Raw genomic sequence first — 18,102 nt, 5'->3', positions numbered from 1 at the left:
ATTAATGTATTTAAATATTGCATTGAATTAGAAGTTTTTGCAGATGATGAGAGCGATCCACTATATATGCAGAAGCATGTAGCACTTCTGTTTGTGGTGGTTTGTAAAAATGAGTTAAGTTTATTGAAAGTTTTCATCCTTAAAAAAAAGTTATAATTTGCAGCATTTTGTGCTTTCATGCACAAAGTGTTTTGTTATTCCCGTCTGATCATACTTAACTTCATGAGCTGTTTTCACTTGAACAGAATCAAGTTTGATGTTTGGAGACCACAATGCATTAAAAACAGTGCAGGCGTCAATGAAACCTGTTGCAAACATCAATTTATAGCTACATATCAGCTTACTGTTGATCAAAACCACCTAAAACAACCAAAACTTCCTATAAAAGCATGATTTAGGACACTAAATATAATGTGGAACACCTACTGTTTCTTAATGGCTGTTTTGGTTCATTTCTTCCCATGTTGCAGGTTTGTTAAAAAAAACAGCCTGCACACTCGGCTTGACTTGTTTTGCTTGACCATCTATGAGAAAAGAGCGATGTGGGCAACGTTTTTCAAGCTGCCTCAATGTTTGCAGAGGAAGCCCAAACATTTCCTGCAGTCTGCATCATCATGTACAGAGTTAAGTTGTTGAATTTGGCAGCACAGCCTGGCACGGCCCTGTGAGTTTCTAGAAGACGTTCATAGATCACGGTCTCCGTCCGTCCTGCCTGTGTTTGGTTAGAAAAGGGCAGGAATGTGCAGCTTTATTGTCTTTTTTGTTTTGTTTCCTGTTTTTTGGGTTTTTTTTTAATATATACGGACGGATGTGTGTCACTGTTCCTGATGTTGAGCTGCTGCAGTACGAGGTGTTGATCACATGTTGGCTCTACTTTTACTTGTGAGTAATTAGGCGTATAGAGCTCATAGGCAGAGCCAGGAAATACCAGGCCGCTTGTATGAGAAAGGACAGTGTGTGTGTGTGTGTGTGTGTGTGTGTGTGTGTGTGTGTGTGTGTGTGTGTGTGTGTGTGTGTGTGTGTGTGTGTGTGTTTGTGTGTGTGTTTTGTGTGTGTCCGTCCTCCACCCAGGCACTTGCATCATACTTTGCTCTCAGTGCATGTAGTGTGTGTGAGCACTGTACTGTATTATTCCACTGTGCAGCTGTGTGTATGAGACCAGCGCACTGAATAATCTTTCTGTCCGATGGGTTTGTGCATTTGTGAGGAAATATCTGTGGATGTCTGCTCAGAGGTGCAGTTTTTCACTATTTACTGTTGTTACAGTCAGTTTTATGTCAAAATAAAAAGGAAAAATAAGGGATATATCAACATGAAGTGTCTCAGTTATGTGTTTGGCCAACATAAGCCTCCAAAAGAGCTTCAGCTCCTCTCTAAAATATTTTCACATTTTCCAGGCTTGGAAAAGTCATGGAATTAATAAAAAAAAAATAGTTGAAAATTTTGAAAAAAGTCACTAAGTTTTGTATATAGTAGAATTTGTTACAGTAATCTTCTGCAGGTAACCTTACACCTTAAATTTGCTTGACCGCAAATTTATTTTTCAAAACTGTTTCTAATATGTGACGATGTGTAACAATGTTTTCTTTACCATTACTTTCACTTCCTCATTCTCCCCCACATTTCATGTCTACCCCCATGTGTGCCTGCTAGCTGGAATTGGGTTTGAAAAGGGTTTTAATCTGATTTGTTCGAAAAACGCAGGGCAAGTAGGGCAAGAAAAACAAAATTTATTAGGGATCTTTGAAAAGTCATCCACTTTTGAAACTTTGTCTATGAAAATATGCGGGAACACTGGATATTAACTCAATTTGTGTTTCGACTATAGTTTTATCCTGATAATCCAAAACCTCCCATACATGTAGGTGTTTAACTGTGACTGTGAAGGTCATCGCATATGATTTTTATACTCATTAATCCATCCAGTTAACCCTTGTGCCTTGTATGGAAGTATGAAGTATCTGCACGTGTGTTGGTTTTCCACTCAGTTATTATTCACACCAGGTTTGTGTAAGTTTGCATCTCACAAACTACTGCACCAAGCAGCCTAATATGTTGTGTGCACTTTAACGACTGTGTGCTCAAGGACCTCTGATGGTTGCCATGATTTACATTTGTTGCTGTTTTATATTACTGACTGCTCACTCTTCTTAGGCAAACATGAAGAAGTGGAGTATAAAACATGTTGTTTCTCCCCCAATATTCATATCTCATGCAGACAATAAGAATAACTCAAATGAAATGTGGTTTATGTGGAGAACTAAACTTCTACAACCCAATAATTGTGTTATATCACCTAGAAAAAGAGAGAATAAACAGTGATTTCCGTGCACCGTTTGGTTAACAAACAACTGGCAGGCAGATTTAGACCGGTAGCTTAATTTGTGCTGTCTCTGAGGGCACTGTGGATGCTAAAAGACTTTTGTCAGCTCTAAATTTAGACTTTTACAGACCCAGTGCAAAATAAGCCAAAGCCTTGGTTGTATATTTTCCCTCACAGATTTTAACATCAAGGCACAAAGCTGGCCTTCAGCGCACTGTTTTAAGAGCAAACACAGGGAGAGAGAGTTCACGGGCCTGAAGTTACTAAAAGAGGAGTTTCAGAAAAGTTTCAGTTGGTGTTGCATTGTGCTGCAAAAATCTAGAAAAAGAAAGCAAAACATCTTTATTGCTCAAGTACAAAGGAGTCATAAGAAGCTCCAAAGTTTGGTTGTATTTAAATGGATTTTACTCAGAGTACATGAGGCTAAAACGTGCGCTCCTTCTGGGAATTTGACTACAAAGTGTGAATAATTAGACGGTGGCTTCTTTAGTATATGAACGTATTTGAGTTTAATTTAAATAGTAACTCTTCAGTCAGCACATGGTTTCTGTTGGAGCCTGCGGCCTGGAAATCATCTGCGAGAGACGAACAAGACGTAGAAAAAAGAAAAACGGTCACATTTTCTTTGGACCACTTTAAAGCTTATACAGAACGAGTGTACAGTTAATGTTAGATAATTAGGCTGAAATATTTTAATATCCCAGCTGAGAGAAGCGGCGCAGGGCTGGGACGCTGTGCCAAACTCTTAAGGCTATTTTTAAGTTGTTGACTTACACAATGTTTAAATTAAAAAATATTTCCAGTTGGCTTAGTTCCTCAGCTCTGTTGGAGAAACTCGTGTTTTTATGAGCGCTGGGATGAAACAAACTATCCGGGGGAGTGGTTAAGTATATTTTATTCATTACCAATTAATCTGTCGATTTGTTTCCTATTTAATTGATAGCTTAAGTCTCTAAATTGTTAAAAAAAAATAGTGAAACATAGTAGTCACATCTTTAAATTGCTTTTTTCTGAACAACATTGGGATATTTGATTTATCCTCTACCTGTTGGTGGGAATATTGCACTGTTATGCCTCCTCGCTGTTCTGTTTTAAGTATGATTGCAGAATGAGGTGACAGAGTTATTTAGCCTTTGAGCTGGCGATAGAGGTAGCACCAAAATAGTGTTTATTTAAGAGACACAGCCAGCAGTACGGGATTATGGGAGGCACAGGTGTGATGTTTTGATGGCTTGTGATGCGTGCGATGCATCATGGGAGATTTAAGAAGCAGCCGATAACAGTTAGCGGCTTATTCAAAGAAGAACAGCAGGGATTGCTCTCAAATTGGGAAAACATTGTGTTTTGGGAGCTTCTTACCCTCCAAGCAGAAGACAAAGACAGGACGTGATTGTTAATGCCACGTGATGCGATTTAAAGCACTGCTGATGCGTGTGTTTTAGGTCACATGAGTCTGACGCTGTTGTGTTAAACATCATGCCCATTGTGCCTCTGCGATTCTGGCATGCTATCTAAAATCACACTCTGGAGCGCCATGATTTAGCCGTGTTTTGCTTCTGTGTAAAAATCCAAAGGTGGCATAAAAAAAGGACCTCATGGTGGCTCTGTAGCGCGATCTCTTCAGAAAAAGGCTTAATATAAAACTTAATTTTCACATTGCAGAATCTGGAACCAGCAGATGTTTGGTATTGTGTCTTGATAGATGATGATTATTGAATTAATTTTACGCTAATTTACATTTCAACCCTAAAATTTCTTTTCTTAGTTTGGTTAGAAATGGCCAAAATCAGAGCCAGACAAAGTACTCCTACCATTGACTTGAGTAAAAGTACCAATACCACAGTGTAAAAGATCACAAAGTCTGTCATTCAAACTCTTACTTAAGTTGAAGTATTAGAATAATTAATAATATCATTGTATATTATCAATATTAGAGTAATTAATGCTACACGAAACTCACCATACAGAATGACTTATTTATGTTTGTTACTATACTGGACCATTAAAAACAAACTAAGTCAGAGCTAAGGAAAGAGTTTAATCTAGGTGGAGGTCCTTTTTAGGATTCCTTAAATACTATCAGCGTATAGTCATGTTGGTGGAGCTCAGTTTTTGAAAAAGGGTACTTCATCGACAAAAAATGTGTCATTCGCTGGTTATGCAAACAGATTTTTAGGCGGGGAGGATTGTTGAGGAAGGAGGAACTTTTTTTTAAGATATCACAACAAATAACTTCCTAGCTGTTTAATGGAGTGCAGGACAGAGAGCTGCCCGTCACTGCTGGCTGTCTAACTGCTGTGTAATCCCTGTCAAATCGACAATGTAACAGCTGCTGATAACTGGAGCAGACTATCGGGCTCTCGTCCCCGTCGCTGGAGCGTGACCCCCTCAGTAGTTCCACGTTCATGAGGTCATCACTCAGCTGTTCAGGGTCTCTGCGGTACCAGAGGGCCGCCTGTCACTCCTCAGTGTGTGTGTGTGTGTGTGTGTGTGTGTGTGTGCATGTGTGTGTGAGACATGGCTGGTCAGCAGAGTTCTCCAAACCAGACAGCGCAAGACCATGACTGTGCTGCCTCATAGATTATTTATACCAGACGCAATAAAAAAAACAGGATGTGCTTATTTCATGTCCGTGCAGAGGAAAACTTAACCCGGGCTTTGTCTTGAGAAGTGGGATTGAAATTTGTAAAAAATGTCCCTAAAAATAAAGGAAAAGCTCTTATTTTACCATCAAACTGTCATGAAATGTTAGCTTTTTAAATGGTTAAATGGTTTTTAAATATATCAGTTCTGCAACAACAAATGATCATTTTCTGCAGATTAGTTTCTTAGTCAATAGTTTTTTTTTTCTCTAAAATATAAGAGAATAGTTAAAAATGTCCATTACAAACCCTATGCTATCATATTTTAAAGAAAAGCAGCACATTTAAGAAGCTGTAGATTTAATTTAATCGAATATCCTTCTTTTTTTCATGAGCATTTTTATTGTATTTTGGCATTTCATTGACTAAACAATTGTGAAAAAAACAAAGCCATTGATAAAATGAAAGAAAAGCTACCTGCACCCTCACTTGATATTAAAATTTAAGATTGAAAAAATAAAGGTCAGCTGTATCCAGAGTTTATTTACATGTGACCTGGCCTCAGTTTCTGCTCTGCAGACGACAAAGGCCACAATTTCCCAAAACTCAGTGACGTCTTCAAATTATTTTTTTTCGTTTGAGTGCTGCCTTTTTCTGGTTTATTTTAATGACGATTTAATTAAATCGAATATAGTTCTTTTTTTCATGAGCACCTCTCACCTAATTTGTCATTTTACGGACTAAAATAATTAGGAAAAAAATGATAAAAAGTGACAAAATGAAAAAAACGACTTACCTAGAATACTTTTACCCTCACCTGATATAAAATTTAACATTACCTCTGGAGATTAAAGTTTTTTTGTTTTTTTGTTTTTTTTTATTTACGACCTGGCCTTAAAGTTGGAGTCTGCATGTAAATAACACTCAGTTTCTTCTCTGCAAAGTATAAACCAGAGTATGAAAGTTTGACATGCACAGTAGCTGAGTGATTCGTCTTAACAGGCTGTTATTGTCATGAGTTCACCTCCCCTCCAACGGAATAACAGGACTCTTATTTGGGAAGGGAAGCTCTGGGCTCAGAGCCTCACAGGATTGGAGGAGGCAGCTGTCCAATAGTGCGCCATAGCCGTGCTACACCAATAGTGGAACTTTTTTTTTCTCTCCCCCTTATGGAGAGAGGATTGAGAAAGAGAGTGCACAGAGTGAGAAGAAACAGCTCAGATCTCAGTTAAATCCTGTCCAGCAGAGAGAAGGAGTGAAGAAGAAGGAGAGTAGAAATGGAGAGAGAGCTGCTGTTGCTCTGAGGTGAGTGAACAATGAGGCTTTGAGGTTTTAGCAGCAGTTTTTTTAAGCCTTGTAATTCCCTCCCTGTGTTGTAGCTGAATGGAAAGGATTGACAGGGAGAAGAAGTAGCCAGAGCCGGTGGGGTGGACCGGAGAGGAAGAGCTGTTTATTTCCAGCCTTGTTTGCTTTAGTCGCTCAGAGTTCCAGGCATACCAAGAACAAGACGCTGCATTTAGCCAACACAGTGGGAGCGTAGTGGAGGCTCCTAATGGCCCGGAAAGCTGACTGGCTCTATAGACTCTGACCGGGAGGGGAGTTTGGACTTTAAGCAGCTTTGACTGATTTGTACAAAGTGTGTGAACTTTGGAAACTCACTTTTTTTTTGTTTTAATTTCTGTCTTTAAATTGTGGGCTCAAAATGGGACTCATTTGTGTCTCTGAAAAGTCAAAATGTTGACATAACGGATGGATTTTGGACTTATTGACATTGTTTGTCTTTCTGACCCCTGTGGCTCATCTCTTGTCCTAGCTTTGTCAACAACAGCCGGTTTGTTTCTCACAAGCTCGCCACAAGCCCCACCAGGGCTGAATCGTACATGCACAAGCAGCATTTGTTTTTATTTTGCAGTTTACATGCCTCTTGCTATCTGGTGTTTGTTGGCTCACATAGTTTTGGGCTGACTTAAACCACCTCTTGCCAAAATGATTATCACTCACGTTTTTCCTGCAGAGATGTGAGAAACCTGAGACGGGTTTGGACTTGCACTGTCAAATTATGACGACTTAACGCTTTACCTGACGTTTAGGCTGTTTCAGGGAACAAATGCAGCATGTTAAATTCTTGAAATGTTTCTCTGCAGGTTACCTTCATGTTGACCTGCAGCAGTCTTTCCAAAAATCGGAACTCTTAAAGGTTCAGTGTGCAGGATTTAAGGGGATATATTGCCAGAAATGGTATATATTATAATAATTATGTTTTCTTTAGTATATTTTTACCTGAAAAATTAGAACTAGAATCATTATAAAAAGAATTATTGTGTTTTTGTTACCTTAAATGAGGCTTTCTATCCACATAGGAAATGGGTTCTCAACCACGGAGTCCGCCATTTTTTTTACCAGGGGTAGTTGACAGTAGTTCTGGGCGATATGACCAAATAACTGCATCAAGATATTTTGGGGGATTTCTATTTTTTGTATTTGTCTGTGAAATAATTTTAAATATATAATTAAAAGAATTGAAAATATAGTTTCCTGGACATTTTTCCCATGTTTTTTGATAATAACTAATAGTCACCTCTGGATAATTTTCAGATATTTTCCTTGTCGTCTTTTATTTATGTTTTGCTGTTGATGGGACATTTCTTGCCAAGTTGCTCATTATCTTTTTTGCTTTCTTTTTGAGAGAAATCAAACCAGTTTTCTCTGATTTCAAGGGTGTAAATACTGTTGAGGACAACTGATGTTGATCCAGGTGTTAAAGAGTTAACTTGACATTATGTTCTTGTGGTGTCTCTTTCAGAAAGAGGACAAAGATGCCCAAGCACAGAGGACGACAAGGACTCTGTGGCCCCCTACTATGTTGAAACTCCCTACGGTTATCAGCTAGACCTGGATTTCCTCAAATATGTCGACGACATCGAGAGGGGCAACACCATTAAGAAGCTGAGCATCCAGAGGAAGCCTAAAGTGTCCAAACCCTTGGCGGTGCCCCGGGGCAGCACTGGCGGGGGCAGCACTCAGGCTGAATGGACCTCCACAGACTCCCTGTCCTCCTCCAACAGCGACGACAAGCAGTCCCCAGTCTTCTTCAGCTCCAGGCCGCAGGTCGCTGCACCGCTGACGCCCACCCTCTCCAGAGCAGCCTGTGAAGTCCCCCAACAACAACCGTACCTGAACATCACAGAGCAGAAACTGCTCCTGCCGCCTCCCTCGCCAAGGTTTGCCCCTCGTCACAACCCCCAGGTGGAGAAGACCCTCATGGAGACGCGTCTTCGCCTCGAACAGGAGCGTCTGCTCATGCAGCAGCACAGCGAGCCGCCCATGCCGCGCCGCCGTCTCGCCAGCTTCGGCGGCATGGGCTCCAGCAGCTCGCTGTCCTCTTACTCAGGCTCCATGGCCCCGAGCCAGATCTCCCCCAGCGCCCATCACCCTCTCCCCATCAACGGCCACCTCCCCAACGGAGAGTACAACACCTACTACCCACCATCCATGGGCAGCTCCATCCGCCACAGCCCCATGAGCTCCGGCATGGCCACGCCTGTGACAAACGTCAGCCCGCTACACCTTCAACAGATCCGGGAGCAGATGGTCGTGGCGCTGAAGAAGCTGAAAGAGTTGGAGGAGCAGGTGAAAACCATTCCTATCTTACAGGTTAAGATTGCTGTTCTGCAGGAAGAGAAAAGACAATTGGCCGCTCAGTCCAAAAATCAAGGTCTCGGTGGCTTCCGCAAGCGCTCCTACAGTGTAGGCAGCGCTGACCAAATGGAGAACCCAGGCCCCATCCAGAAGGAAACAGAGCTGCACATCATGGAGCCTGAAGCCCAGGAGCAGAGCGCTCAGCGGCTGGAAGAGTTCAGACGTCTGGCAGCTGAGGTCCAAGCTCTGGAGAGGACATCCCAGGACAATAATGTGACGGAAACTCAGCCTCATAAGCTCACGCAAAACCAAATCCAACAAAAGTCCATCGGCATCGTTACTGATGAAAACATGAACAACCTTCCTGCCACTCAGAGGACAAATGGACATTGTTTCCAGGATGTCGGAGTTTCGACGGAGCGGCAGGAAATGCGCAGCGCTGCGGTTGGCGTGACCGAGGCCATGCTGGGCATGACCACTGAAGCGGAGAAGGAGATCGAGCTCCAGCAGCAGACCATCGAGTCGCTGAAGGAGAAGATCTACCGCCTGGAGGTGCAGCTGAAAGAGAGCACTCACCAGATAGAGATGGGGAAGCTAAAACTGGAGCTCCAAGCAGCTGGTGGGTCAAACAAGAAGAAAGCAGACAAAGGTTTGATGGTGAGACCAGAGATGTACAACGCCTGCGTGGAGGCCAAAGTCCAGATGCGCAGCCTTGGCGTGGGTGACCATCTGGAATTCAGCCACGCTAAATCTCTACAAACTATAGGAGTGTCCTGTCATCCCAGTGTGCAGAGTGTTGGCACAGGCCCAGAGATCCCGATGGACCGGTGGGTGGTGCACGAGCGCGTGGAGGTCAAAGACCAGTGTGTAGGGAGACGGGTGGAGACGTGCCACCAGCAGGTCGGCGTAGAGCTGAGTGTTTGCGAGGTGGGAGTTAACACGGAGGAATCAGTGGACAGTTTGGCTCTCTGCAAACCCATGAAGGAGTTGAGCAAAGAGTCGAGATCAGTCGGCTGCGGAGATTGTTCAGTGGATGTGATCGTTAGTCCCATCAAGACGCTGGTGTCACAAGGAACGGACCCAGATTACGTCAAAAAAGTGGACTCCGGTGTCATGGCTGCTCCTGAGTCCGCAACTCAGCAGACCAATACTGAGACCGAAGTTGCGAGCAAATCCACCAACACAAAAACAGTTGTCCTGACTGACTCTTTCACTGATACGGGGTTGATTACGTGTGACAAGCACACCAACACGGCTGTGATAGAAACAAGGACGGTCGCTGCCGGGGACGGACTTATCAAAGATGCACACGCAACAGCGAAGATGCGTTCGATTGCTGTTGGAACCACCACAGACGTGGAGTCATTCCTTTGCAAATCGAGTAAAACCAAAGAATGTGGGGTGGGACCAGTAAGCATCCACGAGAACTTCTTGGTCGGATTAAAAACCAGGAACATTGCATGCGGCCCCTCCCAGCCGGCTGAATCTGTCAAAGAGACCGTAGAGGTTGAGGCTGCACCGCCGCAGGCTCAGGCCCAGGGGGGCGTTGGACTGGACCATTACATCGAGAGGGTGCAGAAACTGCTGCAGGAGCAACAAATGCTGTTAGCGGAGAACTACAGCGAGCTGGCGGACGCTTTTGGACAGCCCCAGTCCCAGTTTGGATCCATCAACAGTCAGCTGGTCAGCACACTCTCGTCCATCAACTCGGTCATGAAGTACGGGAGCGCCGAGGACATCCTGAAGCTGCAGTCAAACGAAGGTAAGAGGTCTTCCACATGCAGCGCTGAGGATGCCGATGGTTCCTCGTGCTCATAAGTGTTGCATAAACACAAATGGTTCATGGGATAATTGGCTGAAAGTCATGCCAGGCAATTAGAGCATAGTTTCAAGGGCAGACAATAGAAACTGTACACACAGAAACACACACACAGTATCTTGCAAAATAGCTGTCAAGCAGGCAGTCATATATTTGGTGCCTGAGGGAGTGCTGAAGAGAGGATTTGATTAATTTTCTTTCACAGTTTATTGCACAACAGATTAAATTAGTTCCTTATGTCTGTCTCTTTTAATTGTTATTTCTTTAAGGTAAACAGTGAGCAGGGACACTTAAAGATTACAAATAAAATGCTTTTGGAGTTCATATTCTCAGTGCATGCTGTCTTTGGTGCCAGAGTAATTACTCCTAAAGTAAAACACCCCAGATACACTCGCAAGTACCTCTTTTAACGCCCTGGAATTTGGGTAAATAGGCTTAATTTCTTTGAAAAACATGGCAAAAGGCAGTGAGATATTTATAAAGAAATGACCCTGAAATTAGCAAGAAATTAGTTTTAAAAAGTACAAGTGTGCTGCGTTCAGATGTCTTTTACAAGCTATTTGAATCTTTGAAACCTGAGCAGGTTTCTCAGGTTTCAAAAACATGGGGAAAAAAAGGCAACGACCAACTTGTCAAGAAACGTCCCACAAACTGCCAGACATGAGTACAAGGTAAACAGGAAAACTAAGGGGTGAGGGTTATTATAGAATTATTCAAAAAAATAGAGAAAAATAATATTTGTAATTATGATTTTATATTTAAAGTTATGTTAAAGAGATAAATATAATAAAATATATAAAATAAATGTGTATATATATTTTTTAAAATAAATTTCAGCTATTTTTATGGTTAATTTTTGACTTTTTGTGTGCATATTTTTGGTAAAAAAAATTTAACACTTTTCCCTTTTTTTTTTTTGCAAATTGTTGGGCCATGTCTTGTTTATTGCTTGTTGCCTTCTCCCTATGTTTTTTAAAGAAATGAAACTAATTTCTTTGGTTTCGAAGGGTTAAAGGGGAATAAAACAACTGTAGAGATGATGTGCAGCAGTGACAAAATAAGATGTAGTTTAGGACAGTCTTAGCTTTGCTGTAGAGGATTGTGTGTGTGTGTGTGTGTGTGTGTGTGGGGGGGGGGTTGGTGGTTAGAGTGTTCACACACCGTCTACAGAGAACTCTGATTGGATCGGACAGGCCAAAGTTATCTCTGACCCTGAAAAATGCGGCGGGGGGCTTTGGACATGAACCAACAATGAGCTCATTTCTTTTTGGGAACCAGTTAACGTCGCACCAATCGGCCTCTTGTTGTTTTTGCGGGGCCGCTGCTGCCTTCACTAACACCTCGCTGTTGATGCTGATTCATGGCTCCTTCTGAGTTACATAACATGCATTCATGCCGGCTGGCACATGAACGCTGGCCGATTGTCTTGTGTTGTGTGCGAGCTCGTTTCTGCTCAGTTTCTGGCCTCTGCTGGAATGTGGACTTACAAACCAGACGCAGTTCCTGCTCTAGTAAATGATGTCGGTTTCATCACAGCGCTGAACACAAGAAGATTATGTTAAAAATGTGGTTGGAGGTCAGTGGTGGAATTCAGCTCAGTACATTTGTTCAAGTGCTCCTCTGTAGTAAAATATGATGCAGTATTGTAGATCAAACTACTTTACAGTTTATAAAGCACCACCTGAAACATCTTCAGCAGTAAAATGTAACAAACACACTTGTGCAGCTGTAATTTTAATCCAAAAGTATCAAATACAGAACATTTTGCTGCATAATGAGTACTTTTACTTTTCGTACTTTAAGCAAACTTAGTAGATACATACTTTTACCTAAAGTTTTGAATGCAGGACTTTTACTTGCAGCAGAGTATTTTCACAATGTGGTATTAGTACTTTTACTTAACCCCTTTAAACCTGAGAAAATTTACTTTATTTCTCTTAAAAAAATAATGGAAGAAGACAATGAGCAACGAAGGAGAAATGATTCCAAATTTGTAAGAAATTTTAAAAAGTACACGAAAATTACCTGAGAATAATGTTGTTTTTTTTAAAGAAAAGAAAATTACAAATGCTTTAAAATATTATAATTCTGTTACATAATTTTAAATATGTATTTATTCTAACTATAAATAATTTTCCCTACCTTTTTTTGTAGCTTTAAAAACGTAATTTTTAAGTTTTTAATTTTAAATCTACCAATTTCTTGCAATTGATGGAACTTTTTTTCCTCATTGCCTTTTTTTCCAAATGTTTTTTGCTCAGGTTCAAAGGGTGAAATACCTGTGAAAGGCATCTGAAAGCAGCACAGAAAAGAGATGTTGCTCCAGGTGTCAGAGGGTTAATTAAGGGGTCTGAATACTTCCACCACTGAAGACGCTGATGGTTGGAGTTGTATTTCTGTGTAAGAGCAAATGTGAAATTTTTTCTTTTTTTAAGCATTCAGCTGGTTGTAGTTGAATTTTATTGTCACTTTATTGAGCATTATTTGGATAAAACAGAATTAAACTTACAGCAACCACCTTATCATTAGAATATATCTGGTAAGATACCTTAAGATACTTTTTTAATACTTTTTTGTTTGTATTTTTTGAGGAGTTTTATGTCATAAGAAAGTTAAAGGAAAAGTGGAAATAGTTGCTCCTAATTGCATGTGCGTGTGTGTTTGCGTGCGTGCGTGCGTGCGTGCGTGCGTGCGTGCGTCTGTATATAAGAAGCAAAAGTTTAGGAGTCCAAACTTGAAGCAGTTGCTGAACCAAACATGAGTGAAAAGTAAAAAGGCAAAAAATGGCTCGTACACTACAGGTGCACACTACATGGCTCCAGTTATCACTAATTGAATGCACCAAAGTGACGTTTCAAGCAAACTGTCATTAAGACTTGACAAACATATTTATATTCGTTACACTTCTTATATATTTCCTCATAAAAGTTTCACACAATGCAGGGTCCTGCTTATAATACCATTTCTATGCAGCAACTGAAACTCCTCAGAGAACCTTTTTTAATGACATTAGACTTTCAGTCCTGTTCTGCTGCTGCATTTGAATACTGACTTTGGTCTCTTTTCTTTCTCAGAGAGCAGTCAGCAGCTTCGGTCACACATTGAGAAGACCTCTGCGGGCCTGACGGCTGCAGATAAACCTGCCAACACACCTGCGCAGCAGCAGCAGCAGCAGCAGCAGATCAGTGCAGCTGAGCAGAAGAGCCGTATGGACCTGCAGATGTCCACAGCACTACATGGTACGACTTTTTGACCAGATGGGAATCCTCTGTTAGTTTTGTCGGTGTGTTTAAGATACTGCGGCGTTATTGCAAAAACTGGTAATTGTTTTATTTTGAAATCCAGTGTGTCGCTGTACAAATGAAAAGCAGAGCTGTGGAGGTTGTTATTAGTGTGCGGCGTATTTTTCAAGAAGGACAGTGATAGTTATCTGACCAGATTGTGAGGTTTTGGTTAGCTCGCTAAAAATGCATTCTTTAAACAGAAAAATGGGCTTGGTGGTGAGTTTGATAATATTACAGTTGGTTTAGAAATAGCTGCATATTTTCCTGGTTATTTATATCTAAAAAGGCCTAAAATACGTCTGGTGAAGAAAAATGTCCTTATTGGTTTGAGACATACTTTGTGTACAAACCAGCAGTGATTGAAGAAGTATTCAGGTCTTTGATTTAAGTAAAAGTAGCAATAGTACAGCGTCCAGTCGTTCTTTAATGGGCAGGATGGCGGTTTAATTCAGTTTCTCCAGTCAACATGTCGAAGTGTGCTTAGGTAAGGTCCTGAACCACAAATTGCTCCTGATGGCTGTTTCATCAGTGTGCGGCACCTTGTACAGTAGCCTCAGTCACCAGTGTGTGAGTGTGTGTGTGTGACTCGGTGAATGTGACTCGTAGTGTGAAAGAGCTTTGAGTGGTTGAAAAACTAGAAAAGCACTATACAAATGCAGATCCATTTTGAAATACTCTTTAACAAATAAAAGTCTTGGGTTCAAAATCTTAAGTAAAAGTATGAAATTACTGTGAACTCTTTATAATTAGCATTAAAATATATTAAAGTAGTAAAGGTGAAAGAACTCGTTATGCAGAGTGGTCCATTTCAGAATGATATATATTATGTTATTAAACTTATGCATTAATGTGCTTATCAATAATGCTGCAGCTGGTAAAGGTGGAGCTATTTTTTATCAAAAAAACTAAAAATAAAGTGCAATCCAGGGTTTCCCACACGTTGATTTATTTGTGGCGGCTTGCCACAACTAAAACATCTGCTGCCACGTATTGATTTTATGTTTGTGGAGCTAGAAAGTTCATGGAGGAGGGCTGTTGGAATATAAATACCATTCGTTTATTGATTTTGCCTCACTCTTGGTGCATAGAGCGTACTCTGGGCACAGATGGAGCAGCAGTACACCAAGCACAGTGAAATTGAAATTTAACCATTAATTGCACTGGGTCAAAATGTTCGTTTCTGCAGCAGCTGCTCCTCTCTTCCATCGATCTGATCTGATCAGCTCTGACCAGATTGACAGGTCAATTATCCACCCCAACGGCTGCTGAGGGGGAAAAAGGACTCATGACGAGCTCCACCTGCGCTGTGTTAACAGAGCTGCAAAAGCATCCAAATTTAGAGAGGGGAAACAGAATTATTTTAAAAAGGGAAATACACACACACACACACACACACACACACACACACACAAGATAAAAAACAAATACTGAGAAGTACCAAGGTACCACCTAAAAAATTCTGCAGTCTGTAATCATACATTTTAAGTTATTGGTCGTTTTATATTTTGTATAAATAATCAAAATCTGCAAGAAAACAAAGTTATCAAATAAATGTAGTGCATAATGTAGACAATATTTGTTTCCAAGATGTAGAAAGTAAAGTGGAAGTACTCAAGTAAAATACAAGGACCTCAAAACTGTACTTAGGTGCAGTACTTGAGTAAATGTACTTGTTACGTTCTACCGCCGTAAACCAGGCAACAGGTAAAAACATGGCTGCAAACATCATCAGCCTGGATCCCTCGTCACGCTCCCACCTGTCAAAACATGGGAAACGTGCCGAATGACTCCGTTGCTACTGAGCGTGCACACGCCACTGTAGACATATGCAACTGCATGCGTGTTGATACACGAACGCACACTCTCCCACGCACACACTCGGCTGTCCCCCGGAGCAGTGAAAGAGGCCCCTCGAATCCGGGCAAGTCTTGGCAGATGTGCTGAGTGTTTCTGGCTCTGTGCTGGTATTTTGGTTTTCGGAGGCCTGTGTTTAAAATGACTGAGATACTTTCAGGCTTCGGGGCAACTTGCAGCTCCACGCTGACGGAGTGCTTTGGAAAGAGCGTGAGACGGACACTTAATGGCTACTTTGCTCTCTGCCAAAGCTCTCGATCATGTCAGAGAACCTTTAGTGGCTCACTCAGGCGTTATCGGGCTGCTTGTAAATGAACTGACCGGACTTGTTAGTTATGTAGTGCTGTTGTTAACTGCAGGAGACTTTTGAAGTTGCAGGAAAGGAGATTTTAGAAGGATAAAACTGCAGGAAAGATATGGAAGCCAAGGAAGGCCGTGTCGTGTCTCTTTCACTAAGTTGTGTGCACTTTGTGATCGACTACAGTGTGATCTGCTTGTCTAAATATCATCCTGCTGTGTTCACTTTTCTCCTCTTCAGGTCAGCCGTGCAGCCCGAGCGCCCTGAAATCCATCATGAAGAAGAAAGATGGCCGACCCGACTCCAACGGCACCAAGAAAAACCTGCAGTTTGTCGGGGTGAACGGAGGGTGAGTCAAAAAAATATATGACTTACTCGCTGTCATAAATTTTTGAGTAGATTATCTTTCACTGAGCATTTTAACAGGCCTGTTAGATGTTTTTAACATGGTGATTTTGTGTTTTTAAGTCTCCAAAGAGGTTAAAGGTGCTGTCGTTTTACATTTATAAGGTCTTTGTGCCGATGTTTTTTCCTCTTAAACTTTGACTTGTTAACATCCACATGGTGCTGTTAACCCTTTAAAACCTGGATCGGTGTTAGGACTTCGAACCCTGAGCAAATTTGATTTGATTTCTTCCAAAAAACATGGAAAAAATGGCAATGAGAAACACAAATTGCAAGAAATTAGTAGATTTTTTTCTTTTTTAATTTTTTTTTGAGCTAGTAAAAGATGTCCAGATAGCGTATTTTTTCCTAGTGTGCTCATTGCCTTCTTCCCATGCTTTTGAAAGAAATCAAACTATTCTGTCCAGGTTTCAAAGGCTTAATACCATCATGATAACTGAGGGGTTTTTGTGCTCACCTGAGTCCTTACATCCTGTGCTTCTGTCGCCCCCTTGTGGCGAAGCAGCTATGAGACGACATCGAGCGACGACTCCAGCTCAGAGGACAGCAGCTCTTCAGGGTCGGACGAAGAGGAGGAGGAGGAGAAGGAGTTCGGAGGAAAGGAGGAGGAATTTAAGAACGTGGAGGGAAAGAGCACCAGGGAGGAGTTTCAGCCCGAGGGAGCCGAGGACGTGAAGAAGAAGGACGAAGAGGAAAGTTCAGAGAAGCAGGAGATGAGAGAGAGGTGGGTTAAAGACAAGTATTGACCCCCCCAAAAGAGACTGAAATACATATAAATGCAATAACGGAAATCAATCAACTACAGCAATCACAGAAAGATTTGAAAGCAGCAGTGACACCAAAATAAGCGATACACTGTATACATAGGAAATAATAATAATAATAAAACAAATAGATAAAAATAACTTAATTTCATAACATTTATGATGAGCTGAAGCTAAGATCATTAGTAGAAAAGAGTCAAACCTGTATTATCCAATAAAGCTGGAGATGTCTCTCCAGTCTCACCTCAGACACAGCACGTAACTCGCTGAATAATAATAATGATAAATATTTGATCATTTATACAATCAACATCTAAAAAAATGCAAATAATGCGACACAATCATATAAAACAGCTGCGACTATATGAATGTAGTTATGTTTTGTACTATGGAACAATTATATGAATGTTAAAGCAATAATGTGTGATTGTCCCCAAAGGTACGAGCTGAGTGAGAAGATGCTGGCTGCGAGCAATGTTCTCAAAACTCACCTCAGTGACCCAAAAGCTGTGAGCAGTAAAGATTTGGTGAGTTTTTTTTGTTGATTTTTTTGTTGTCATACTCAGATGTACTTGATATAGTAATCTGTTGTGTTTTATATTATTTGAAGCTGCGGGATTACAGTTAACAATATTCAACAAAAAAAGATCAATGCAATTTGAAATGTTGATTCTCACATGGTGCACTCTTAATACCAGTGTTTTAATCTAACGCGCACACACCTCTCTCATCCTCTGCTGGTGAGCACATGATGATTTTAATGGAACAGCTGATGCTGGTTAAACACAGGGCAAATCTGATGAAGTGATATGTGAAATGCATGATTCTCTTCCTCTTTTGTAACTATAAATAAGGGTGAACCTGAGCATCCGGGTTTGTGCTGGAACTTTAAATTTTCTTGATTCTCTAGATTTCATAATAAATTATATGCTGTGTTATGCAAAATGCTTTCACTTGTTTCCTTTTTTACCCTAAAATGCCATAAAATTAATTATAAAGCACATAACTATCAAGAGAAGGGTAAACTGCTGGTGTTATAACACTGTTTTAACACTCAGACTTGGTTTAACTTTTAATCCAAATACACCATTTTTAGCAGCTTGCAGTGCGTGCACCACTGTTTCTGTTTAACAG

The 18,102-nt window shown here is 41.0% G+C and overlaps 1 protein-coding gene across 6 annotated transcripts in view; it reads left to right on the top strand.

Moving 5' to 3' along the window:
• kank1a (KN motif and ankyrin repeat domains 1a) overlaps positions 1 to 18,102 on the top strand; it is a 67,746-nt gene that overhangs the window by 44,105 nt on the left and 5,539 nt on the right. For 5 of the 6 annotated variants that reach the window (XM_042488666.2, XM_042488668.2, XM_042488667.2 and 2 more), the window contains 5 exons: positions 7,709 to 10,306; positions 13,438 to 13,602; positions 16,040 to 16,148; positions 16,707 to 16,928; positions 17,408 to 17,495. In XM_042488666.2, coding sequence (XP_042344600.2) covers positions 7,709 to 10,306; positions 13,438 to 13,602; positions 16,040 to 16,148; positions 16,707 to 16,928; positions 17,408 to 17,495 — 3,182 coding nt within the window. The remainder of the gene's footprint in view (positions 1 to 7,708; positions 10,307 to 13,437; positions 13,603 to 16,039; positions 16,149 to 16,706; positions 16,929 to 17,407; positions 17,496 to 18,102) is intronic. The other variant, XM_042488669.2, reaches the window with a different exon arrangement.

The sequence above is a fragment of the Plectropomus leopardus genome, chromosome 4 (assembly GCF_026936395.1).
Source record: "Plectropomus leopardus strain MGB_pleo_1.0 chromosome 4, ASM2693639v1, whole genome shotgun sequence".
Taxonomy (NCBI): Eukaryota; Metazoa; Chordata; class Actinopteri; order Perciformes; family Serranidae; genus Plectropomus; species Plectropomus leopardus.
Note: the sequence above shows the minus strand (reverse complement) of the source record. Positions and strands in the feature narration are given on the sequence as shown.